This window comes from Nicotiana sylvestris, chromosome 10, assembly GCF_000393655.2.
Source record: "Nicotiana sylvestris chromosome 10, ASM39365v2, whole genome shotgun sequence".
In the NCBI taxonomy this organism is placed as follows: Eukaryota; Viridiplantae; Streptophyta; class Magnoliopsida; order Solanales; family Solanaceae; genus Nicotiana; species Nicotiana sylvestris.
In genome coordinates, this window is record NC_091066.1 from 139,633,251 (window position 1) to 139,659,861 (window position 26,611).

Here is a 26,611-nt window from a genome sequence, read left to right on the forward strand (position 1 = left end):
ATCTAATGACAATAACTAAATCTATGTATTTATATGTTCCTCTTCAATGTTAAGAATTGAAAACTAAAATACCGTAAGTCGCATAAATTCATTTTCTTTCCCACTTCTAAAAATTCTCCTACTGCAGGTTTTTAGAATGAGCGACAAACATTATGTGAATCTTCTAGCTTACTCCTATTAATTCCATTTTTCAAAAGAAACAATCTGTTGACATTTGACATTAGAACGTGTTGAAATTAGAGTTGATTTTCCACCTAAACAAACTTCTGACTTGGGTTATCTCAAACTTTTAATTAATGAAAGACTGAGCATTAATAGTCACATTAACAATTTAACTTTCTTTAGTCAAATCGTGTGTAGCTAACTATGTGAACAAATTGATTTTAGCTATAAATACTATGAATGTTATCACTCAAAATACTTGAATGACAGAATAAGAGGCCTGATGCTTCGACAAGACTTTATTGGATAAAAGGTTCCGCTTCAGCTAGTGTAAGCCTGATATTACTACGGCAGCAAAATGCCAGCCAATTCCCATGCAATTCGAACAACATTTAAGCTGTCTGTTACTACATTCTTTTGATCTGCAAGCCTCGAAGTGGAGGGATTAATAGAACTAGAAATGAAGGCACTAAATTTGCACCATGCTGATATAACAAGACTGGACTCGCAAAAGAAAATATGCTTCCAGCCGAAGTATGAATCAACCAGCAACAGTTAAATGGAACCGTATCTTCATTGCTCTAAATCATGCCATTGCAGAACCTCATTTCTGGCTATCTGTGCAGCACAGGAAAACAATGAGCAATGGCTCGGAGTCTCTTTCTGTTTTCTTCATTCATTTACCTTTGTTTTAAACTATCTGGGGAAAACTAGGATTCTACCTGAATCATGAAGTGCCCCAGCGAGATACAGATCATTGATAAGATTTTGATCAATGTTCTACATCTTCAGGAAGGATTGCTTTTCCTCTGTAAACATAATGCATCTCTTCCTTCCACGTCTGCAGTACCATCAGGCATCAGGAGACATTTCATAAATTATAGTGTTGCTAGTAGCACAGACAATGGTGCTATAGTTACTCTGATTTCCTTTAGGAGCAACTTTTAGCATTCCAAGAACGTTTTAACATCATGCAATTTATCATCTTAGCAGGAGAAAAGACCAAAAGAGAGTACAAGCAAGGTTTACCTCGTGTCTGAAGGAAATCCTCATATTGGGTACATTGGTCTTGTGAATATCGTTTCCTTGAGGTCCTCTCTTATAGTATTTACAGCCAAGCCAGTGTGCCTGCAACATTCACGATAGGAAGCAAAATTAGCATCGGAATTAACAAAGAGCACTTCTATAATACCCCTTAACCATGAATAAGAACTAAAACTCCTTTTTGTCACACGTTTGTGTGCTGTAAGAAATTGCATTTCAAATGCTTCAATTAACTTCTAAGCATATGTCGCTTGATTTTCAATCACCCTTAACTTCTGGGCTAGGTAAATAATATACAACTTTCTCAGAGATGTGATATTTGACACAGCGGAAACAAAATGAAGTCTTTAATACCACTGTAGAAGTTCAAAACAAAGAAGTTCGAAAACCAGAATTACCAAATTCCTACCATGAAACACACCAAAAGAACAAAAAAGAACAAGAGAAAGTAACGCCAGGGAAGGATGCGTTAAGGAGTCATTATCAAAAGTGATACATCTCTTAAAAGGCCAGATTGATACAGCAAATATGTTCATTGCTTGCTAATTTTCATATGTAGTGAGTAAAACAGTGAGATACATATTTATATTAATTTGCAAGATGGTAAAAGAAGAATCCACTCCCAGTCTTTTGCAATACAAGTCCAACTAAACAATTCCAATCTCAGATGCCCAAAAGATATGAATTATTACTACCTGTTTGAACCACGGGTATAATGTCATAAATACAAGTAAATTTGTGATTACTTAACCAAAGAAATGTTACTTGAGCCAGAGCCACACAAGATTTCTAAGAGTTGCGTATAAATCTGTCCTAAATGCTGTGAATGCTCACCTTGTCTGCATGCTTGAACCCTGACTGATAGACAGAATTCCTAGCTATCTCACAAAGGTCACAAGAACTCAATTTCCATACCTGAAATATTAAGTTAGTTAAGGACACATTATATTCAACAGATTAAAAAAAATCAGAATGGACTAACCTTAGCTGCAACACTGTATTCCTCCACAAGGGGCTCTTTAGTCAAGTGGATTTGCAAGGGATCATCAGTAGAGAGTGAGACATTCATGCCACGGTGGAAGAACATAAGGAATGGGTTCCGATTATAATCAAGGAAAAGCGAATTATTGCTCAAGGGAGACATCGCCAGTCCAACCTGAATAAGTTATTCAGAGATGGGGACAATAAAGTGAGTAAACAGGAAAACAAATCAGAGGGAGAGAGAATAGCACAGAATATATAAATAAGAGTTTAAGTTCTGTGCATTGACGGTGTATAGATTTTTACAGCATCATGTTTATTTGACCTACAGAAAATATAGTCATAACCTGCTATAGCCCATTAAATTGAACGGACGGTGTAAAAATTCTATAAACTGTCAGTGTATATAACTTACCTATAAAGAAAGAATGACTTCTAAGGCATTTTCTGTAATAAAATATAAGTGTATCCCCGCATAGATCGACATTACAAATATAACATGATAATGCACGCTACACATAGAAGAAATAAAACGTAGTTGAATCGCACATCGACCATCATCTAAGTGCATATCAAATAAGATGAAGATGAGTCCCATTCCAAAGCTTGATGCAGTAACTTCTGGGGAATGTTTAACAAAGTGAACATGCAAATTAGAAAGAACAGTAAGGAGCCATTTTAAAGAAACGTTTTCTATTTTAACGTCTATTAAACACAGTCCTATATGTGATCTACACTGCTTACTCTAATATAATTTGCCACATCGATTGACAGATCCTACACAATTCTAGTAGTTAAATTGCCCATAAGTTTTTCTTCTCCCTTTTTTTTTATAACCGTGGTGTCCGGGCCAACTTACGCGCACCTCGACTAATTCTACGGGATACCTGCCACCTCCCCCACCAGCAACAGATACCAGGTAACTCTGTCCACCAAGGCTTGGCCAAATGGGAAGAAATCACCTAGTGTTTTTCTTCTCCTTTTTCTTCGTGATGTTTCTCAATGACTGAATTCCTCTTTTACACCCTCTAGATTTTGAAACCCGTTGTATTAGCTATGTTTCATAAACTTCCACAAGCATCCAGTAAGTCATTACAACCATTACACTGTATGCGCTCGTAATTAAAATCTTCCTTAGAGCACCCTAAATTATTTAGTAATGTCATCTAATTGCAGGGACCTCAAAAAATATATCTAAACAAGGATCACTGCATATATCAGTTAATGAGGTAAAGGTAATAAAGAGAAACACCTGTGCGAGGTAGTAAAGATAATGCAGTACAGGGGTCTTCCGCAGATTGATGCCATGAGAAATGTTATGACATAAAAGAAATCCAGCAGCTAAATGATCAATATCACCCGCCTGCATGAACTTGACAACATAAATTTGACCCGCACGTAGCTAACAAAAAGATGAGCTTAAATGAACACCAACCTCCCCGCAGTGTGGTCTGAATCTGATTGTTGGCAATCCTTTTGATTCACGAAGCTAAGAACATAAGAAATAAAAAGCACATTAGATATCATTTTATGCTGAGGGAAGAAACATAGCTGTCTACACGATCTTGTTGAATAGATGTTCTCTCCCTCACTAGGAGAAAAGAGCAGTAGGCAAGGAAAAGCTAATGCATAAAGGAAAACATAACCACTGAAGGGGGTTGATAAACATTATAAGAGAAACTTGTAAGCATTTGCTTCAAAAGTTTTCTTTAATTTTCAGCCCTCATTATTTCAGCTTGTGGATAAAAGGAGATAAGATAGTCTAGGGATGGCATAGGGGTGGAAATTGTGGCATAAGAACATATTTCATGGGTGTGGGGCAGTAAATTTCTTTTAGATCTCACGTGGAGGGACACTTCTGTGCATGTATGTATTGACGCAAAGAAAGCCTCAAGGCCCTTGATTACTGGTATCTTCATTAGATAGCGGTCAATTCAGGATAGAGCTTGACCTAGACTCCTAGTCTTTGTTACTGAACAACCAACTTTAATTTCATAGAACATGATTGAAATTATTTACCATGAAAACCAACCTTACAACTTGTCCAGCCAATAATATTACAGAAATACCTTTTGCACTATTAATTTAATGACTTTGAACATTTATTCTTATTCGGAAGGAATGAATAAGAGAGCAAATAGTTTGCACGCTGACAAATTTGGAAATAGAGAGAAAGAAAAATGAGAAAAGAGGAGAATGAAAAAGGATAATGCATGCAGGTAACGCAGGGTGATCATCTGGGTACAGAAATGTTCGGTACAAGCATTAAACAAATGACTTAGCCAAATAGGACTCTCTTTTCTTTCCGTGAATTTCTTGAGTTTTCGACAAAAGGAGATCTTTAGCATTGATTAAGTTTATTCAATAGGGTTAAGTCTGCATATGCTCCATCGCCATCCTTAGGAAAGTCACTTTCATTAGCTCCAACTTATGGTTTTATGGGTACTTCAGTATAACCACCCCACGCTATAGATAATTTTCTCTGGAACAAAATTAGACAGCTCTGGACAGCAAAATGTGGATGACTACGTCGCGCAATTAAGTACCGCTAATGTTTGGAGTCATGAAGCACCACTGACCTTGTTAAGTGTATACAAGTTTGCATAACAGTAATATGCATAATAAGAAAATGCTGGATTGAACTGATTTGTCCATTCATCTGGCGTTGGCATATGCTTGGTAGGACGTCTCTCTGGTTTACTTTCATCATCTACCATGTCAAAACCTACTACCTGTCACCAAAAAAATAAAACTTTAGGCTCTTTCAATTGGCTAAGAATTTTCAAGAGTAAGCAGGCACAGAACTTACTGAAAAACTGGTTCTTGTCAGATGGCATTCTAGCAGTAAAATGAAAAGAAACATGGAAAAGATGGCTCTCGTTGAAAAGAATAATCTCCACATAAAGATGCAGACATTAAAATATCAAGCAGATTCAACTTGTTTCCTAGAATAAGAAACAACTGAAGGTTAAAGCATATGGTATCTATAATAATTATTTTTGACGAGAAGAGGATTCATTAATAGTTTAAGGATGACTATGGATAATGCTTTCAGAATAGTCAGGCCTCAAAGTTTCCAGAGGACCCAGCCAGAGTTGGGCAATCACTGGCACTTAAAAGCTAGCTGCATTTGGCCTCACATCTGATAGGTGCACTAGGTGAACTTAAAACCCAATTAATAAAATGATAGGATTGGTCTAGCTCCGATAGGACTTGGCAAATTTCTCCATCGACAGAACTTTTGGTTATCAGAGAATATTGATCTCTTTATCTCAACACATATTGCATACAACTGTGTCCATGGAGGCAAATCTTAGTAGGCATTGCACAAACACAAGGACATTGTAGGCTGGACCTGGTCTGACATCTGATAATTGTACTCACTCCTCATAGAAGTGAAAAAGTTGACTCCAGAGAAAACTGTAACAACTTATTCCAAAAGGCATGCAACTTTTGCAACAATTTTAGTTACACCTGAATGCTTATTAAAAAACATAATCAGGAGAAGAAATCCAATCAGTTACACCAAAGGGAATACAGTTATCTTCTTTCATATCCCTTGAACGAAAACTCAGCAACAAGAACTGCCAGGACATGACGAAATGTGTAACAAACACGACTACTACACAACCTGAGAGATCAGACAATAATCCAAATAATACTGGTCATATATTCAGTGCTCCCAAGAATTATGAGGTGGCTAAACCCAAATGATCGACCTTTTGCCTAAAGCAGCTATGGAGGGAAAAGATTATATTTATCTAGCTCTTCAACACACACCTAGCTTACGAGTTGTATTTGAATTAGTGGGGATCTTTCTTGGTTACAAAGAGTCAATCTAAGTGAGGTGGATAGATGTTTTGAGGTGTTTATATACATCAAGAAAGCTCCCTACCTTGCATGTAAATGAAGATGGATTGCTATTTTTGAATCCCACATTGGGAGTGATATCTAACAAACAATACTAAGCAATATGGTTATATCTTTTTTACTTCAAATTTGGAGAATGTTTTAGCAGTTAATGAAAGAATGTGAAATATTTAGCATTGCAGAAAAGAATGTGAAAATTGAAATCAATATTCAAAGAGAAGACCACCGGCTGGACACTGGATTGATCCTACAGTGGTTTATCGCACGGACTCAAGACAGCAATTACAAGCTTAGTTTGATTTAAGGGTAGAGGATAATAAAGCCAATTAATAGTAGAAAGTTTCTAAAAAGAATTAGCTAGATAGGAACAACACTTTGTAATTTAAGTTTGAATTGCTCGATCAATCGATTGTGTTTGAAATTTTCCTATTTATTGGACTGTCAAACATTATGGACCCTGTAAGAGAAAGTGTAACGTGAAAGTCAGGAGTAGTTTTCAGACCATACCTCAAGGACCTGATAGTAATTACTCTAATCGATGGATCGTGGATGATGTCATGGCTATCTTAAACTAAGCACTTCAGCAATTTAGCTGTTAGGGCACCTCCAACCTTTACCCTATTTTTGGTCCCCAAAATGGGGATTTTCCCATTTTGGGGACAACTTACTCCAACCATTCTCCCATTTTTTTTCCCCAAACTTTTTTATATTCTTCTAATTCTTCTATATTATATTATTATCTTTCATTTCAATTTCATTTTTTAATTTCCATTAAACAAATTCCATCTTTTATTTTTATTAATTTGTAATTTCCATAATTAAAACAATTCCATAAAATTTTAAATAATATAATTTGTAAGCAATTATTATAGATTAACTAATAATTCAAATAAAAGTGAAATCATTGCGATACAAGATTAATTAAATACATATTACATAACGATAAAATTCATTCGAAATACTAGATAAATATTCAACTTCAACCTCTAGTATTCTCCCATAAATGATCTATTAATGCATTACGAAGTGCAAAATGAGCATCTTTGTCCTTAATTCTTCTATGTCGAAATAAAAATTCTTGAAATCGTTGATTTTCATCTACTGCCATTTCTACATAAAAATAATAAATGCACGAAAATTAATTTATCAAAATTATACACCAAAGTTAAGATATAATATTAATATTATAAAGACATTACATAAACATAATTAGGTATATATAAAGAGATAAATTAAAAGATTAAATAATAAAATAATAATAAAAAAGTGATAAATAGTAAATGGGGGAGATGAATAGTGTACCCCATATTTGAGGGAACACTATTCATCCCCCATTTTGGGGGCAAAAATGGGGGAGGGTTGGAGCTAAATTCCCCCAAATATTTCCCCCATTATGGGGGATGGGGGCAAGGTTGGAGATGGCCTTATGCAAGCAATTACCACAAGATACGTTTGGGCATATGAGATGCAAGTAGACTTATCCCTAGAAATAGAAATCAGAGAAAACCACATAATTCATCTAGGAAAACCAAATTTACATATATGCAATTCCATAGCTGCACTAGTTAAACATATTTGTTCCCAAGATTCAAACTCTAAGCCTTATAGTTGCATTATGCGCTTATGGATTTCTTGCATGTCCATATCAGATGATTATCTTGGACAAACTTCATGTAAGACAATATGGAGCAGATCAGACCAAAAATCAAAGATAAAAGTAAGAAATGAGGGGCAAACAATAGCCTGTTCTTTGGTCGCAGAAAGTTGAAATGGACAAAGCTTTTAAAAGAGAAATCAGAAAATGAAATATAGCTTTGGTGTAAATGGTAAACCACATAACTATAAAAGGTCAAAAAGCAAACTTAACCTGCATTAAGAACATATGCAAATGAGGATGAGATTTTGGATCAACTGTGACTTCAAATAGGGGAACGAACACATTATCTAGAATGTTCTGGAAGGACGTGCAAGTTCCCATACTCCTGTACACATTGTATAACCTTGGGAGCTGCAAAGAGTAAAGTGAGAAACACATCATATATCCATAAGCAAATATGCTGACATAATCACCAAGAGGATCTAAATTGCCTAGGATAATCGATTTTGTGATTAAATATACCCTTTTGTAGAACCCGGAAACCGCTGTACTAAGAAATAGAATCACAGAGTGGAATGTATTGGACAAGATACTTCAAAAATTGGATTTAGGGTTTATTAGTAGTTTCCAAGTACATAGGAGTCATCCATACTAATCCATGGAATCAACAAATCCAAAAATATTCTTCAACAGTGCAGTTTCCAAATATAAGAGAGTTCAAAAAGCAAGAAGATGAAATTATCTACCAATACCACCTTCCTTGGTCTTACTCCGTCCTTGGAACAGATAGTTTCATGTCTACCATGATTACTCAGAGCGGATCGAAAATCCTACCTTCACTTATCCATAGATAACTGACCACATGGCATTAGCATGATCATTAGCTTAAAAGGCCACATATTCCCAGTTACCACTGCATATAAATTTCCTGACCATAAGAAAACCCAGTATAGCATTCACAAGACCAAAGGGCAGATGATAGAGCAGCAACCCCATCATTTCTCCTCCAAACATCTGCTTAATAATAGGTCACGGGTTCGAACCGAGGAAGCAGCCACTAATGCTTGCATTAGGGTAGGCTGTCTACATCGCACTCCTTGGGGTGCGGCCCTTCCCCGGATCCTGCGTGAATGCGGGATGCTTTGTGCACTGGGCTGCCCTCGCCCTCTTCCTCTTCCTCTTCCCCTCACCCACATTCCCATGCGGGGAAGGAAAGGTTTGTCTCGTTCAGCATTTTAAGTTTAATTTGGCACTCACAATTCCTAAATATTCTACCATCATATTGAAAGCAACCAAACTGACACCAAACACTAAGCAAACCCTACTCTGAATTAGACATCACCATTACAGTGCTACTATCGTCAACCATTGGATCCTCACTTAAACACTTTTTACCTCAAAAACGCACCAATTCCCCTAGAAACAACTCTGGTACATGCTCCACCCCTCTAACACACTTCTATAGTGAAACCTGAGAACAGAAATGTGTAGCAAATAGGAGAAGTCTTCAAAGTAAGGGATGAATCTGGCAGTGATACAGAGGACAAAGTGTTCACAAGGCACAAAAGAAAAACAATGGTGAAGGGAGGATCATATACATATTTATGCAAGTATTCCTAGCAAAGAATTTTAAACTTTTGCATATTCTATGCATATAACTCGTGTAATATATCATATTTGTGCAGGTGATGAAGGTGGTAAGACAGTAGCCCAAAAGAAAAGCAAATCAAGTTATCATAGTAGCAATACCGTGCGATCATGCTAGTAATATATTGTTTTTTTTTTTTTTGATGAAGTAAGGTGTTCCATTAAAAAAGCATCAAGAAGATTCATAGTTACATAGTTACAGGAGGCATAGTTGCATAGTTACTAGTAATATATTGTTCAGGCATCCTCTTTTTTGTGTGGCAGCAGTAGGCATTAGCAAATCGTTAAATAAGCCAGAAACTGAAGAAAATCATCGATACAAATACAACACACCGCAATCACGGCAAACATGCACAACGATCAACATAGAGAGAAGTGAGAACGCAAGCCCTATCGTGATACTCAGCCAGCCGCACTTGGTAATGAAAGTGGATAAAAAGGGCCAATAGTGGAGAGTGATGGATCATGAAAGAAGAAACTTCTGAAGTCAAAAAAATAAAAATTATTTTTTTTTTTGATAAGGAAAAAAAAATCTTTTGATAGGTAGAAGCTTCTGAAGTAAAATTGCAATTGGTAATGCAGAGCAAGTCAAGAAAAGTTGGAATTTAGGGTTAAAATATTGCATCAAGTGAATTCTGACCTAACTGCAAAGATGCAGAATTCTTAATCAATGGTGAATATTGTCATTAATAATACTGTCCCTATACAACTTTTAACAACTTCAAATACATTTCTATTCAATTTTAAAATATTTAATCTAATGTTTTCACTACAAAATAACTATTCACCTATTGTTTCAATATTTTCTTCTACTATTGCTAATAGAATAAACAGGTCAAATTAACATCATAAACTCAACCCTTAGTCAAATACCATAATAGAAATGAAAATGGGGAGTACTTTTCAAGAACAATACATGATCAGCATTATACCCACCTGAATCAACCATACAGCATTTTGGCTATAAAGTTCATTGTTTACAAACCAGCTAGCCAATGTGTCCCATTCACTTTGTTTCCTTCCATAGACAGAGATTCTGTATTCAGCCAACTGAAAAAAAAAAAAAGGATTATGCCATACATTATTAAGGTGAATTTTCACCATATTGAACTATGAAAATAGTACTAGGCAAAAAAGCTATACATTAACAATCAGATAGCCTAGAGTAGACAACAACAACCCAGTGAAAACCCACAAGTGGGGTCTGGGGAGGGTAGTGTGTACACAGACCTTACCCATACCTCGAGGGAGTAGAGAGGTTAATTCCGATAGACCCTGGGCTCAAGAAGACAAATGCTAACAATAAGATAGCCTAGAATAGACAACCTGGAAGAGAAATGCTAATGCGATAACTACATGTTGTCTTAAAGCCTTATTAAACACACATGTCCTACTGGAAGCAGTTTTCACTCTTGAGGGGAATTAACAACCTAAGACGACAGCAAGTAATCTTAAGATGTAAACAACCGCCCAAGTTTGTTCCCAATGGCAAGAGACCGAGATTTGAATCCCAACAGATGCAAAGAGAGAGGGAAAAAGAAAGAAAGAAAGAAAGAAGGAAAGAGCTAGGTGACTTCTTCCCATCTTTCTAAATCTTGGTGGACAGAGTTACATAATACCTATGCTGGTGCGAGCTAGATGGTACCCTGAACACCCCTTTATCGGGAAAAATCTTAAGATATAAGCAAAACCCAAAGATATTTCGGATCTCAAAAAACCAAACAATAATTCCAATTAGCAACAATCTCCAGGAAAGTTCCCGGAGAAACAATAACTTGCACATCAACGGATTGACAATTATTCTGGTGCTTCTCAAGAATACAGCAACAAAGTTAAAGACTTCGATAACAGAACCAATGTCTCATGAAAGGGTTATCATGACAAAGAGATACAGATTGGAGCAGTATTCAGTCAATGTAATATATTGGCAGAGGAATGAATCATAAGCCATTCCAGAGAAAGAAACCATTTGTTTCAAATTCTCCCTGTACCTGGTATTTGCTTGCTTCAAGATCTTGCAAGACTTCCTTCGTGACTTCAGCCAAGAAGCGCCCTGCATAAGACAATATTTTGAAAATGAAGAACATATCTTATAACTACCAAAATCACATCGAAGAAGCATATGCAACAGCAACAGATCTAAAGGTAAGAATTTGTCAGCAAGTGATACGAGCACACAGAGTACACTTGACATTGGTCAAGATGTTCCACATATATATAAAAAGGTGGTACTCCACAAGGACAAAAAGTTTGACAAGGTGCAATATACATCATCATCCACTCAAACCAAGTATTACTTCCACTTCAAGCAAGCTAACAAGAAGTGAATTGGTTCTCCTCAGTCAGTCTATTATCTCTATGGTTTTGAACCTATTACTTTGGTCCTTACACACTACACAACAATTTTATGTATCTTGTGATATTGAGAGTAGAAAATATGCTCATATACATAAAGAAGCAGATATTACATATGCATGCTTTCGTGCAGTTAAAGTATATTCTTATATCCAGCTACTTCTGTTTTTCTCTTTTGGTGAATATGCGAAAAAACTATTATAAGGTGTCAACAATAAAATGTGCAGTTTAACAGTGTGGTACCAGTTGTCTTGATGGAGGTTCTAAATAAAATTACCAGCTGCAGAGGTTTTTAACTGAACCAAAACAAAGTTAATCACTGCAGAAAGTGTTCAACTGACAGCAAAGAAAATTTGAACTTACGCTTTAATACAGTTGCTTTACTAGATTTTTCAGATAAAAATACCAAAACTGCAGTGTTTTCAACTGATATTACAGAAAAAATTTTAGCTTCCTTTAATATTAAAATTTACATATTCAGGGAACACACCTTGGATAAGGTTGTCTTGCTTTAGAAAGATTTCTCTGAGTCTGCTTTGTCCACAAGGATTATATTTAAGATTGAATTTGTCAAACCGGTGAAATGTACTCTTATCAGCATGTACATCCAGAAGATCAACATTAAGATCATACCTGCAGATAAAGTGCTCAGAAGAGAAAAAACAAATGCCAGACCTCCCACCCCGGGCACAGATAGCTGAATATTAGAACTTATGCAGAATAAAGAAAGAGAGCAGAGGAAAGGTTGATGCAAACCCTGTCAAGTCTAAACTTTCAAAAACTTCCTTCAGTGTAAGATACTGTCCATCCCGAAATATGACTACCTGTTTTGCAAAGACTCCCGTTATTAAATCCAAAAGAATAGGCATGCCAATATGTCCACAGAATCTGCAAGTATGAGCATCATCCCCTGGATGCAATAAATGTCCTACCTCGTCAGGTTCTTTTCTCAGTTTCGACTTGATGAATCGCAGAAGATGCTTCTGATTCATGCAAGCAGAATGATGCACATGGGTATCAACCTTTCTGATGTTGTAGAAATCACGATGAGGTGCACTTTTTTGAGCAAGAAATTCCCGATCAGCATTTACTAGCAAATGGAGGCGAAATTTCTGTATATGAGAATATGCCATGAGAAACCAAGACATGCGGTACAAAAGGGAGAAATTAAAAAGAATTGCCAAAACCCGTTACCTCCTCGAGAAATCGCAAACGGTGGTGACAGTAAGAACGAACATTTCCTACAGCCATTACTTTGAGGAGATGGTGCATATCAGTGAAAAATGTTGTTGCACTAGCAACAGGGAAGAGCTCTTCAGTATCTACAACATGCACGGTAGAATGTGAAGATCCCAAAGAGGAAAGCAGAGGAAAAATAAAGATAAACCAATGTCACACTGTTACATTCAATAAATGTGCTGCCACTTTCTTAACCAAACTCACCATTTTCAGTGGCATAGACACGTACAACTCCATCTTCCATCTTAAATTGGTGCTGTGTGCAATTCAAGAAGTATCATTATTAGAAATTGTGCTTGAGACAAAATCCAGATTTTGAGATACTGAGAATATGGGAGCCTAAAAATCAGACCCTCTACGATCATAAATGAGTTGAGGATCACAACTCACAGAAGTTGCTTCAAATTGGGCAAAGCTAAATGGATCATGTTTCTTATCCGACGCTTTTGACTTGCTCATATTCTCTTTCATCCATGGAGCAATTTCTTCCCTAAATACATACTTGTCTCTCAAATCTAAACATTCACAAATCATCTTCAATACTTCTTCCTCTTCAACATTCATAGGATCTGCAGGAAAAATGATAGCAATTGAAAGAATAATTTAGTATGAACAAGATCACCAGAACATAAAGTCGCTCTCTTAAGTTTAAGATATCTCACTAACTGTGGTTGCCACTTGCCTCATTAATTTACCACATAATATTGTGTGAGAATATGATAGTTATGCATTGGAGAATAACACATGGAAAATTATATGTGCTCCACCTTGATTATCAAGGAAAAGAATTGATTATGAGAAATCCAAAAGCAACACATGCTAGAGGACAAAAGTCTACTAGACCCCGTACAGACCAGGACGAGGAGAATACCATGTGCTGCAGTTGGCAGGGGCAAAATGTTGTTGAAGAAACTGGGATCATTCTCCACAATGTGCATAGAGGCTCTGTCTAACTCTCCAACATCATGATCTATGTTCGACCTTGCCTCAGGTGCAACCGCTATATGCTGAAGATGAATACGATTTTCAGCCTTTAAGGCAGAGATAGAAAATTCTTCCTCTGTTGGACTGATATCCTACAAAGTAATGGGAGCAGAAGAAGTAACTTCATGAGCGATTTAAGTTTAAAGTATATCTAATTGTACTAATCTCGAAACCATAGTGTCTGGTGGGAGGACAGCAATCCAATTTGGCTGAATTATCTCAAGTCACTAAACCTCATCATCAATCCACCACATTTTGGTGAAATTAAGGACATGCAATCTAACATTTGATCAACCGAGAAGAGTGAATCAAAATATGCATGGCAGAAGGAAATAATAAGTAGAACATTCAGAAGCTGTGAGAAATTGGAGAGACTGCTAGGTTGACTGGAGAAAGCTCAAACAGCAATTTGGTCAGTATAACATATACCATACGCATAGCCTTTTCTTTCTCTTCTTCTTGTATTCATTTACGCTTTTAGCAACACTGTAAACAATTATCATCATGCAACTATGCATCCATGCTACACAATACAGAAAACGGTTTGACATTCTTATCTTTTCTCCCTTTCTTACTTAAACCACATGAAACACAAACCTGCTACACTGCCTAAATCCAATTTTTACCCAAAAAAAAATAATGAACTTAAAAGTTTTGGTATTAGATCAATCCCAGGGGAAAACCACTAGGTGATTTGTTCCAATCTATCTAAGCCTTGGTGAGCAGAGTTACCCGGTATCTGTGCTGGTGGGAGGTAGCAGGTACCCGATGGAGGTGGCTCGGACACCATTGTCATCAAACCAAAAAAAGAAGATCAATGTTATACTCCTTGCATAGTTAGAGGAGACTAGTCCAGTTTATTTTGCATGCACTCGGTGCCCCCTTGCCGCTGTGGTTCTTTGTGAATAAAATTACTTTACCTATAAAAGATACTATATAAATCCAGTGAAGTGTAACTTCAAAATTGTCATATACCTAGATTTTCAGACTTGTTCAATCAACTTAAATTGTTAGTCTGGAAAGGGTTCATCCAAAAGGTACAGTTATGTGCATCACACAGAGTGTAATGAACAGATAACGTCCAACATAGCTTCAGTCTCTAACAATTTTTCCCGAGCCATGTTGCACCAAAAACTAAGCAAGAATATACAATTGTGTCTAAGCTTAAGTACAGTGTCATATTTTTTTATAACCGTGGTGACCGGGCCAGTTTACGCATACCTCGACTAATTCCACGAGATACCTGCTACTCCCACCAGCAAGTACCAGGTAACTCTATCCACCAAGGCTTGGATAAATGGGAAGAAATCACCTAGTGTTTTTTGTCTTTTTTGTCCTTCGCTGGGAATTGAACCTGAGACCACATGGTTCTAACCCACTTCATCTTGTCTTCAAAAATCCTAGCCTTTCTTTCTTCCCAAATGATCCAGCATATAGCAGCAGGACTTGTGTTACAAACAGAAAGTGAGGTTTTAGGGAAGAATCCAGAGAAATAAGAGATGGCTATCTTGTATTTTGAAGTCACAAAATGACCACATTACTTAAAATGTCAGTTATCCATATGTAATCGCCAAAAAAGCAGCGGGGGTAAGGAAGAGAATGCTAGATGAGATAATAACTCGAGATGCATATATACATAAAAATGGCAGAAATCAGAATTCCCATTTGAGCATGCAGATTGATAATTTACATTGTCGTATGAGAAAACAGCATCCTCGGCAGCAGCACACTCGCCTTTGTCCTCATTAGAGTTGCCAACACTTTCAAATGCACAATCACTAGAAAATTTTGGAGTCGTTGGCTTCACAACTGATTCCACTCGCACAAATCTTTCATCACCTGAAATATGACAAAATCTGAATATACAATGAATATTTCACCGAATTCCCATCACATTTAGAAAAACTAAAAAACCTACTAAAGCACATTATAATGTGTGTGTGTGTGTGTGAGAGAGAGAGAGAGAGGCGCTTCTACCTCCTAGCTTAAAGAAGCTACCTGTTACATCCTCCAGGCAAAACAGCAATCTTCTGAAATTAGATTGTGTCACACGCTCTTATAAACAACACTTATCTAAGGGGAAAGAGAAAAGAAAGAAAATGGAGGAGCATGTGACCTTTATCTAACAGTCTACATCTTTTCACCTATTCAAATGGGCAGGAACCCACCCAGTATTACACAATAGATGACTCAAATGTGCCATTAAGCATCATCTAAGAAAAGCATTCTAGTTCTACAGTCATTAGACAAGGTACTAACACAATTTTTTAAACCAATTTAGTAAGGTAAATTGCCAGCATAAAGGGACCAATTATAAAGGGGTCATCAAATCAATACAGAAGTACAGAACATAAGCTAAAGGTATCATAACCTTATGCCAAAATATTGTACCAAGGTAACAGCCCTAGAAGCACCAGAGTTATGTGCCCGGCCCTGCAAAAGGAGCCACTGCAGTTTTATGCTAGTACTTCAGATATGCATCAACATAAATAAATCTCGCTAGAACTAAAAAAATCCAAATTAGGTTGGTTTTGTTATCTTTTCTCTGTGCTACAGGGAAATACCAAATCAAGTGCAAATTATGAAATTCCATTCACTGTATCAATCTAGTAATATATCTATTTAATATGGATTTTGTCCTTAGCTTTGCAAACAGCTACAGATAGTGAAGGGGTCATTTATTCTTAAATCTGGCAGACATATCATATCATAGTAGCCAACTTTCTTTCATCAGAGAAATGTTAAACTAGTTTTAGGAAATGCAGATAGAAAATGAGGTAATCGACAACGTACCAAATATGCTAATTACCCCTGAATTGATGGTCTAATAGAGGAGCTTGGCTGTTGTGCAGAGCTGTTAAAACTTGTTTCATTTTCAATAAAAGGTTACAACAACAACAACAACAACAACAACAACCCAGTAAAATCCCTCAAGTGGGATCTGGGGAGGATCGAGTGTACGCAGACCTTACCCCTACCCCAAGGGGTAGAGAGGCTATTTCTGATAGACCCTCGGCTCAAGCAGACGGAAAAGACAATATATCAATACCAACAGCAGAAAGCATAGAAGTAATAACAGAATCAAAAGTATCAGAAAATAGATGAAAAACAATAACAGTAGCACGTAAGAAAGGCTCGGTACTATGAAAAGTGAAAGAGAAGTGTGGACACAACAATAACCACTAGCACTCTGGGACACAACCCTGTCAGACTAGCCTCTCACCCGGTACGGAGTAACAAAGAGCTCCGCTACCCCCTATCCTACAATCCTAATGCTAGACCTCCACACTTTCCTATCAAGGGCCATGTCCTCGGAGATATGAAGTCTCGACATGTCCTGCCTGATCACCTCCTCCAATACTTCTTGGGCCGCCCTCTACCTCTTCATATACTTGTCAAAGCCAACCGCTCACATCTCCTTACTGGGGCGTTTGGACTTCTCTTTCGCACGTGCCCGAACCATCTGAGCCTAGCTTCCCGCATCTTGTCATCCATCGGGGCTATGCCCACCTTCTCCCGAATATTTTCATTCTTAATCTTATCCATCCTAGTGTACCCGCACATCCACCTCAACATCCTCATTTATGCTACTTTCATCCTCTGGAGTGCTTAACCGGCCAACACTCTGTCCCATACAACATGGCTAGTCTAACCACCGCTCTATAGAACTTACCTTTGAACCTCAGTGACACCTTCTTGTCACATAGGACTCAAGATGCTAACCTCCACTTCATCCACCCCACCCCTATACGGTGCGCGACATCTTCATTGATCTCCCCGTCCCTCCGTATAACCGACCCAATGCACTTGAAACTGCTTCTCTTGGGGATGACCTATGATTCAAGCATCACGTCCACGCCCACTTCCCTCGACTCGGCGTTGAACTTGCACTTTAGGTATTCTGTTTTAGTTCTGCTAAACTTGGAACCCTTAGACTCAAGGGCCTGTCTCCAAACATCAAGCCTCTCGTTAACGCCGCCTCGCGTCTCATCAATCAGAACTATGCCGTCAACGAATAATTCAATAAAAGGTTAGTTTTATCAATTATTTTGCAAGACTGCAATTGGGAAAGAAATAGCGACCCCCTATCGAATGAGAAGGAACACATTAAACTGATTGCCTTCCTATTGGGTTTGAAATGTACCTGTCACCTTATGGCTTATACAACATGAAGAAATGAGAACTAATATAAAAGAACATTGTACGCATATCTATCCTTTTCAGCAGGCCATCCCATATCCTTCAGTAGAGTGTCGACATGACATAAATATATCATTGCTATTTGCCAGACAATTAGTAGGAGAAAATGTTGTTAACATGAATAGGATTGCTGACTATTGTTGAGTTGTGTTGGTTGAGTTATGAATCCATCACATGATCTCAGCTTAAGTATAGTGAACATGTAATTAGAAGCAACTTCTTCCGCCAGAGAAAATTTTCTTTTTCTATTACAGGATAGAAACATCTTACATTTACACAAGAAGAAGCATGTGGCTATTGACTTCCTAACTATGATAGTCAACCAATTAAGACTCAAGTCCAGACCTCTCGTAGGGCATCGTTTCCATCAAATCAAAAGTAGAGCTTCGTATTCTATGAAACTTTTCAAGAAAAACCCCCTAAGATAGTGTAAATACACCTAAAAAGAAGCCACAGCCCCCTCCCCCCCCCCCCCAAAAAAACGATGCCTTTCCTGACCCAAAATTTTCAAAATATTTCCCATCACTCACATGGCTCTTCACTGAAATATTCAAGGATCAAACTCCAAAAGGTTCGTTTTTTTTTTCTTTCTTTTTTCACAATGCTAATATCCGGTCAACCGTAGTTTTTATTTTCTTTTCTTTTTCTCAAAAACAAACTCAAAGCACACGTCAGAACTGCAAAATTCATAAAAACAGAGCTGGCTATTTTGTATTTGAAATCACAAAATCACCATATTTCAAAAGCAGATAAATTGACAATAATTGCACCTCAATCATCCAAGCAAGCAAGGGTAACACCATAACAACTAAGCCTCAATTCCAAGCTAGTTGGGGTCACGGCGTCGCGCACTATAGAAGTTGTCACTATCTCAATCCAATCATCCCAATATATTCTCAGAATACTATGTATTGTGAGGATCCATCATAAATTAACTAGTCTTGTGCTAGCTATCAACCTACTGCCTCCTCATTTATCCAGACTTAGGAATTGCAACGCGAGCAAGCTCACACAGGCTTAAAGAGTAAACAATTAAAAACAGTCATTTCAATATTTGACTCTAGTCCAGAGCACGTACCACTCGAAGGAATCAAACTGGGATTCTCCACCGAATTGGAGGATGGCTTCTTATCAGCACACTGGACTGTTCTATCAAAACTCGATTCCTCATCCATCCACTGATTTGATACACGCACATTAGGCATCGACGACGATACTCTGTAACTTCGCAACACATTGTCATCATAACAATCATCATCATCAGCGTTATCAATCGGCTCCTTCGATAAGTTAGAGCTGTAAACATTCCTAGTGCTAACGTTATCAATCTCATCATCTTCATAAATACCAAAATCTTCGGTTTCGGAGTCGGAAGCAGAGAAAGTGTGGTGGCGTTTTCGCCGGAGCTTGATGAGCCTTTCGAGAACCTCGTCGACGCTGCGTTTGTGTAGGTAGAAGGCGGAGATAGCCATAACTGAAGCTCCGAACAGTGCTGCTAATGCTAGTTGCATTTGAGAAGCTGATGTGGATAGCCATGGCTCCATTTTCGTTGTTCTTCTGCAAGCAAAAGAGAATGTGGGAGTGTTTAGTGTTTTGGGTTTTATAGGGTTTCAGTTCTCTGCAAGATGGCCCAGCCGGTGACACCTGAGTTTAACCCTGGCTTTATTGTAGTGTCCTGATATTGGCTACTTGACTTGTGTAACACCGATTGGCCTCATAACAACAAATAATTTCACAGAAATATTCTGCATAATTTATGCAATATACTCTTTGATTTATAATGTAAAACTATGTATTAGTAGTTTACTCGCTACATACTAATATCGCATGTGGTATAAATTCTATGTCGTAAATTTCCACATAATTCAGGAATTTAAGGTGAAATATGAGATATTTATTTGTATTGTTTGAATAGAATTATCTAAATATAGAATCATAGAAGAGCTTTTAAAACAGATAATCATGCATAATAAACTCCATATTATTGTTCACCGCGTAATAATTTTTATATTAGTAGTCACTACTCAATAGTGGATATGTTATTATTTACCGGATTATAATTCTTACATGGAGTATTTGTTTTCACAGCCTCTTAAAATATTTCGTTGCGTTAACTTAAATGAGAAAGGAAAAGGAAAAAAAACATAAAAAATAAAGGTTATGTACTGATTGTTATTCTACATTGCATGTACTTGTCTAGTTTGGACATCGACTGCCACAAAGTATATAAAAAGAAAGAGATAAGTACCAATTACCAAAGATCCACGTCTTAACCAAATATCGACACAAATGCTGACACTATAAACCTCTACCAACTTTCCCATTGACTACTGCTATTATAGAGCGAATCAGGGATTTAATTTTTTGGGTTTAATTTTAATATTTTTAGTATTGAACCCATTATATTTTTAAAGTTATGGGTTCAAGTCTACTATTTTTGTAATTTTAATGAATTTTTACTTATAAATTTTTACTCCACATCGAAAGTTATAGGTTCAATTGAACCCGTTGGTAATATACTACATCCGCCTCTGACTATTATAGATGTGGATTTGTTGTTATAAATAACCTTTTGCATGTACAGTGTATCAAAACTTGTAGAGGTATCATAGGTGGGAGTTGTTTTATGATAAGGCGCAAGGATTAATTTGTCATATGATTTTCAAACTAAAAGTGTTGAATACATATGGCAAGATTAGTCACTTTTGCCTTTTCTACATATACTTTTATTTAAAAGAGGTAGAGGGATGTGATGGGTGTCATGGCATAATGAGGCAGATGGCATTCACGTGTCAAGGTTGTACTTTGCAAACTAATTAGCAAATGGTGATTGATGAGGAATTGATTTCCTTATTGTAAAATAAAATGAGAGGTGTTTGCCAACCAAATGAATGGAATGTTAATGTTTGTCAGTGAATGCAAATTTTTTTTCTACCCGATGTTCGATATCCATATTGAGTACCGACTAAATTCAGATTCACACCGAAAAATATCATATTATTATTATGTCGCAAGTGGTAAGGTTTTTAAGACTATTAGATCGCACCAAATTACAACTTAAAACATGTTCTTGGACAAATACATAAATTTATAGTTTTTTTTTTTGTAAATATTTAGCCTGTGGCCTTGTACTTCACTCCCTAAGATTATGACTAGTAGTCTTAGTATATGTAGGAGAATACCTACTTTAGTGTTTGAGAAAATTGTTATTCTTAAGAAAATATTAAATTTAAACTGAAAATGTACATGTGTGATAATTCATCTTTGCTTGTACAAAAAATAGCATACTGTTTTGAAGTATAATATATGTTTCTTTCTATTTTGAATTTAAATGTCAATTTCAACTTAAATGAAATTGCATTACAACTTTATGTTATTCGAGTTTGTTTGAGTACTAGCAATTACTATGTTTTAATTGGTTTTGCGAGGGGAACGTGCACAAATATTCGATTTTGGGACCACTAATTAAGTTGTACCCTAAGTTTTAAATATTTTTATAATTTTACTTATTTCGGACAAAACTATAGACGTACGCGACTAAAGTAGCACAATCCGCATATGAAGTTATAAATTTTATTGTATGTGGGAAGTCATAGTCATATGTTGTGATTTCAGACGAAAACGTCTTAATTGCTTGTAAAGTCAGTTGCATTGCAGATGCATAGTTCTAAGTGCATTTTAAGTACAATATTTGTGTAGCATTTGACTTATAGTAGGTTCGCGTACCTACATTAAAAGTTTTAAGAGAATGTACACACAAGCAGAAAAATTGCAAGAACAAGAAAAAGTTAAACCGAAGAACCAAGTTCCAGCAAATAAGTCAAGTCCAGTTTAGGTTGTCTTGATATTGTAGTAAGTATTTTGAGTTTTAATCTTATTATGCTTAATCTAAAAGCACGTTTGTAAGGATTGTTCCCAAGAAAGTTTTTCAGATTTAGACTAAGAAATTAGTTTAGAGTGTGTTGCTGCATTCGTATGGGTTGCAGGTTGATGACTGACTAAGGCTAGTCTCGCAAGTTATAAAAGAGCTTTTTTGTAACGTAAATTGCTCATATTTTTAGTGAAGTTTATGAGGAAAATCCCAGGGTCGTAATTTTTACTCCCTTGAGCAAGGAGGTATTTCACGTAAAAGAAATCATCTTCTTTATTTTTAGTACTTATTTGTTACAGGGGTTACAAGAACAGTTGAAGAACCTGGTTCTAGTTATAACGTGAGAGTTTTCGGTATAAAATATTAATAGGTCAATACACTATTCAACCCCACTCTTGTATATCAATAATGTACTAAACTAACAATTGGTATCAAAGTAGATTTTCAATCACTAGGCTAACATCTTTGAGAGCTTCACAAAATGAATGCACCACCTGGAGATGGCAGGCTAAAATTCTAACTCTAGTAACCAACTCCCGGAGACAAACAGAATTAAAGAGAATCCAAGAAGACAATTTGGAGATGATGAGATTAACAGGGTTGTTATACTCTTATGATACAATTTGGAAAACATTGTCTACTTGCCTGAGGTAGAAAAGAGGAGTCTGGAGTTTGTTTTGGCCACATTAGTTCCCCAACTATTTTGATGTTCTCTAAACATTTTAGCTTAAAATATGCTAGCAGATTTGTTGTGAACATTATCCTATTATCATTTAATTGATGTTTAGTGTGAAAATTAAATAAATAAAAGAAACCAAGAATTTGTTTAGTTTTTCGGAAGCTTTGCTAGATATTTTTATGTTCAGTAGTAAATATAGAGAACTTCTCGTACTCTTTATTTTTATTTAGTATAACCCTCGATTGAAATGAATTTAAATAGAGAAATACGGTCAGTGGAGATTATATTGCCAACTAAATAATGTTAGATTTTTGGTTCTTCCTGTTCTTCAACATATTCTTATTAATTAAATTTTTGTGGTTATAAGTTGTGAGGGCAACTCGAACCGAGCAATTCTTGCTAGAAGCCACTGTATTCACGTGTACGGCATGTTCCATATTACCATGTTAATTGAATTGGAGCTTTAGCAAAATTGACAAAATCAGAAACCAATTATTCATAGATAATTCTTCTGCTATTATATTTAAGATGAATTATATGCCACATTCCCCTTGTTGAAGACTAAGCACATTGTATAGAGTAAAATTAGTTTATATTAAATGGTCGAATGACTATATGACATGTGAAATCGGAGGCACTATATGAACCATGGCTAGCTGATGAGCCACAATGAACTGGACGAGCTATCTGAGCGGACCTATAAGGCCGGACCTTGCTGTGGTGGGTATAGCCCCCAGAAGAAACACTGCTGAAATCACCCGAACCACGAGGCCTCTTGGCCTCCCTCTCTTCACGCTCCTGACTACGGACCAACTTTAGCCGTTGAGCAATATCAACCACCTCGTCGAACCTAGCACCTGATACGTTATAGTTGAGGCCATCAATGAACCTCCTAATCCTCTCCCTCTCAGTGGGAACCAACTAAACTGCATGACGAGCCAACTCTGAAAACCTCATCTCATACTGGGTCACAGACATGCCCTCCTGGCATAGCTGCTCGAACACCCTATGCAACTCCTCCCTGCGGGTCGGTGATACAAACTTCTCCAAGAAGAGAACGGAAAATTCATGCCATGAAAGTGGTGCTACACCGACTGGCCTGCTCCTCTCATAGGCCTCCCACTATCTGAAGGCATCCCTTGATAGCTAAAAAGTAGTAAAGGAGACTCCACTAGTCTCCAGAATACCCGTCGTGTGAAGAATCCGCTGGCACATATCCAAGAAGTCATGAGCATCCTCTGACTCAGCCCCATTGAATGATGGAGGCTGGAGCCTCCCAAATCTCTCTAGTCTCTTCTGCTCCTCATCACTCATAACGGGACCCAACTAGGCCTGAGCAACTGCAACCGGCTAGGTTGGTAGTACCATTGGTGTCTGAAGTCCCTGCACTACATACTCTGGAGTAGGGCGGCGGGAGTCTGAGTACCTCCCCCGGCCTGAGAAGTGGCTGGCGCGGCCTGAACAGAAACCTCCTAAGCAAGGCTAGTGCAAATAGTAAATATCTGGGCCAAAGTCTCCTAGAGGCTTTGAATCACAATAGGCACAGTTGGTGCCTGAGCTGGTCCCACCGGTTCAAGTATATCTGGAACCTGCTCCTGAGTTGGAGCAACCGGCGGATCCACAAGTGCTGCTCTAGTTTCTATACGAGCCACACCTCAGCCTCTACTACGGTGTCGCCCTCTTGTGGCCCTAGTTGGTGGTATTGGTGGCCATCTGCCTGATCCGGTAGCATGTATCCTCACCATCTGTAAGAGAATAGAATAACAAAAGTTTAGTTCCCGGAGTCGACAAATTTGCACGATAAGAATACAAGAATGTGAAGTTTTCCTAAGGGTTTGGCAGCTTCTCGAAGATAAGTACATATGTCTCTGTACCGATTCGTAAGACTCTACTAAACCTGCTTATGACTCGTGAAACCTATGTAACCTAGGCTCTAATACTAACTTGTCATAACCCAAAGCACATCATGTCGTGATGGCTCCTATCATGATACTAGGCAAGCCGACAACTCACATAATATCAATATTTTTAAATTCAAAATATACCGAAACAGGTTAAAGTAAGTAAAAATCTTATAAAATTGGATGAAAACGCCACAACTCAATACAGAACTTCTCAAAAGATCCGGGTAGCACGGAGTACATGAGCATATATATAATAACACGGTCTACCAAATGAAACACTATCTAGGAAAGTAGAATAGTACAAACAAAACAAAAAGATAAAGGAGGAGAGTCAAGTTCTGCGGACGCTAAGGTATCTACCTCGATGATCTCCGAACTAATGAAACTCCAGAAATCAGCAACCATCGTGCCCAGAAGTACCTGGATCTGCACACGAGGTGCATGGTGTAACTGAATACAACCAACTCAATAAGTAACAAGTCTAACCTTTGGACTAAAAGCAGTGACGGGCTCGAACAATACTGTCCAAATACAGAATTACCAGTACGGAAATTAATAGAAAATATGACAATAATATCTCAGAGAAGCTCATAATCTGCAGGTAACAGTACATGCATATAGACATGCTTCCAGGTTTAACAGTAAAGCTCAATACAGATAGAATATGCTAAGTCCGAATGATATGAGGAATATGACATCTCTATATCTACATGCCAATATGCATGTCGTATGTGATGCAACACAATGAAAGCATCTCGTACTCAGACTCTCAAAGTACTCAACCTGACTGTCTAAATTCTTACTCATCACACTCGATCACTTAGCACTATATAGTATCCATTGCGGCGTGAAGCCCGATCCCATCATGAATCAATAGCAACTGCGCTCACTGTAGGTGTGTAGACTCCGAAGGGGCAAATTTAGCCCAAGCGCTAATAAATCTTGCTGCGGCACGCAACCCGATCCCATCGTGAATCAATAATACCTACTGCGGCATGTAGCCCGATCCCATCATGAGTCAAAAGTACCTACTGCGGCGTGCAGCCCGATCCCATCAATATCACTCACAAACAGGCCCTCGGCCTCACCCAATCATCAATTTCTCCAATCTTTCGGGCTCACAACATTCATGCTAAGCAGCCCAAATCAATGGTACATGATGTGATAATATATGATAATACAGACTAAGATATGATATGCAATGATGAATGTGACTGAGTACATAACTGCAATTAAGCAAATAACTCAACAGCAAAGAACGACCACTGTGGGTCCCTATAGCACCATCACATAGCCAAAATATGATTTCTATCATAAATCACAACTCAAGTGCTCTAATACATAGAGTACAGTAATAGTATTCAGATAAAATAGCTACACAGTCCACGAAATTGACTGAATCACAATTATTATGGTGCACGCCCACACACCCGTCACCTAGCATGCGCTTCACCTCAACACCAATCACATAACATGAAATTTCAGGGATTCTAGAACCAAGTTTAGAAGTGTTACTTACCTCCAACCGTACAAATCTCTACTCCAACAAGCCCTTGCCTCACGAATCTGCCTCCTAATGCCTCGAATCTAGCCACAAACAATTCGATATAATCAACTCAAGCTATAGGAATCAATTCCATATGAAAATGCTAAGTTCTAAATCAAAAGTCAAAAAGTCAACTCAAAAGTCAACCTCGGGCCCACATCTCAGAATCCAATAAAAGTTACAAAATCTGAAAACCCATTTAACTACGAGTCCAACATACCAAATTTACCGAAATTTGACACCAAATCGTCACTCAAATCCCCAAATTTAACTCTACAATCCCTAGCCCAAAACTCCTAAAATTCCACCTCAAAAATACATAAACTAGGTGAGAAATTCAATGGGTAAAGAATATTATTGCATAAAAATGATCAAGAGTGACTTAACTCAAAAAACTTCTCGAAATCCCTCGCAAAAATCGCCTTAATCCGAGTTTGCAAAGTCCAAATATGACAAAACCACGGACCCTAGAATTTTATACACGCCAGTGCTTTTGCACCTGCGACCCACTTAACCGCATCTGCAGTCTCGC

General features: G+C 37.4%; 1 protein-coding gene across 2 annotated transcripts; it reads right to left on the reverse strand.

Annotated features, from left to right (window-relative positions):
- Positions 1-446: 446 nt before the first annotated feature.
- On the reverse strand, positions 447-19,764 carry LOC104222754 (probable AMP deaminase). Of its 2 annotated transcripts, XR_011402875.1 has the most exons (20): positions 19,158-19,763; positions 15,570-15,718; positions 13,767-13,971; positions 13,286-13,464; positions 13,100-13,151; positions 12,851-12,978; positions 12,589-12,768; positions 12,413-12,480; positions 12,147-12,289; positions 11,293-11,354; positions 10,238-10,351; positions 7,925-8,065; positions 4,767-4,919; positions 3,623-3,676; positions 3,440-3,550; positions 2,189-2,362; positions 2,041-2,121; positions 1,192-1,290; positions 885-1,003; positions 447-780 (listed from the first exon to the last, which is right to left on the reverse strand). XR_011402875.1 is itself a non-coding variant. In XM_070160086.1 (19 exons), the coding sequence occupies exons 1-19, from the start codon at positions 19,621-19,623 to the stop codon at positions 935-937; spliced, it is 2,628 nt and encodes an 875-aa protein (XP_070016187.1). In that variant the 5' UTR covers positions 19,624-19,764; the 3' UTR covers positions 881-934. The 2 variants fall into 2 exon arrangements, 1 of the variants encoding a protein (XP_070016187.1); XM_070160086.1 differs by lacking the exon at positions 447-780 and having other exon boundaries at positions 881-1,003; positions 19,158-19,764.
- Positions 19,765-26,611: the final 6,847 nt, after the last annotated feature.

Coding starts and splice junctions, on each gene's coding strand:
- LOC104222754 (XM_070160086.1), bottom strand. CDS start 19,623: ATGGAGCCATGGCTATCCACATCAGCTTCTCAAATGCAACTAGCATTA. Junction 12,979..13,099: donor TGTCTATGCCACTGAAAATG/GTGAGTTTGGTT, acceptor TGCATGTTGTAG/ATACTGAAGAGCTCTTCCCT. Junction 12,290..12,412: donor GAAAGTTTAGACTTGACAGG/GTTTGCATCAAC, acceptor CTTTATCTGCAG/GTATGATCTTAATGTTGATC.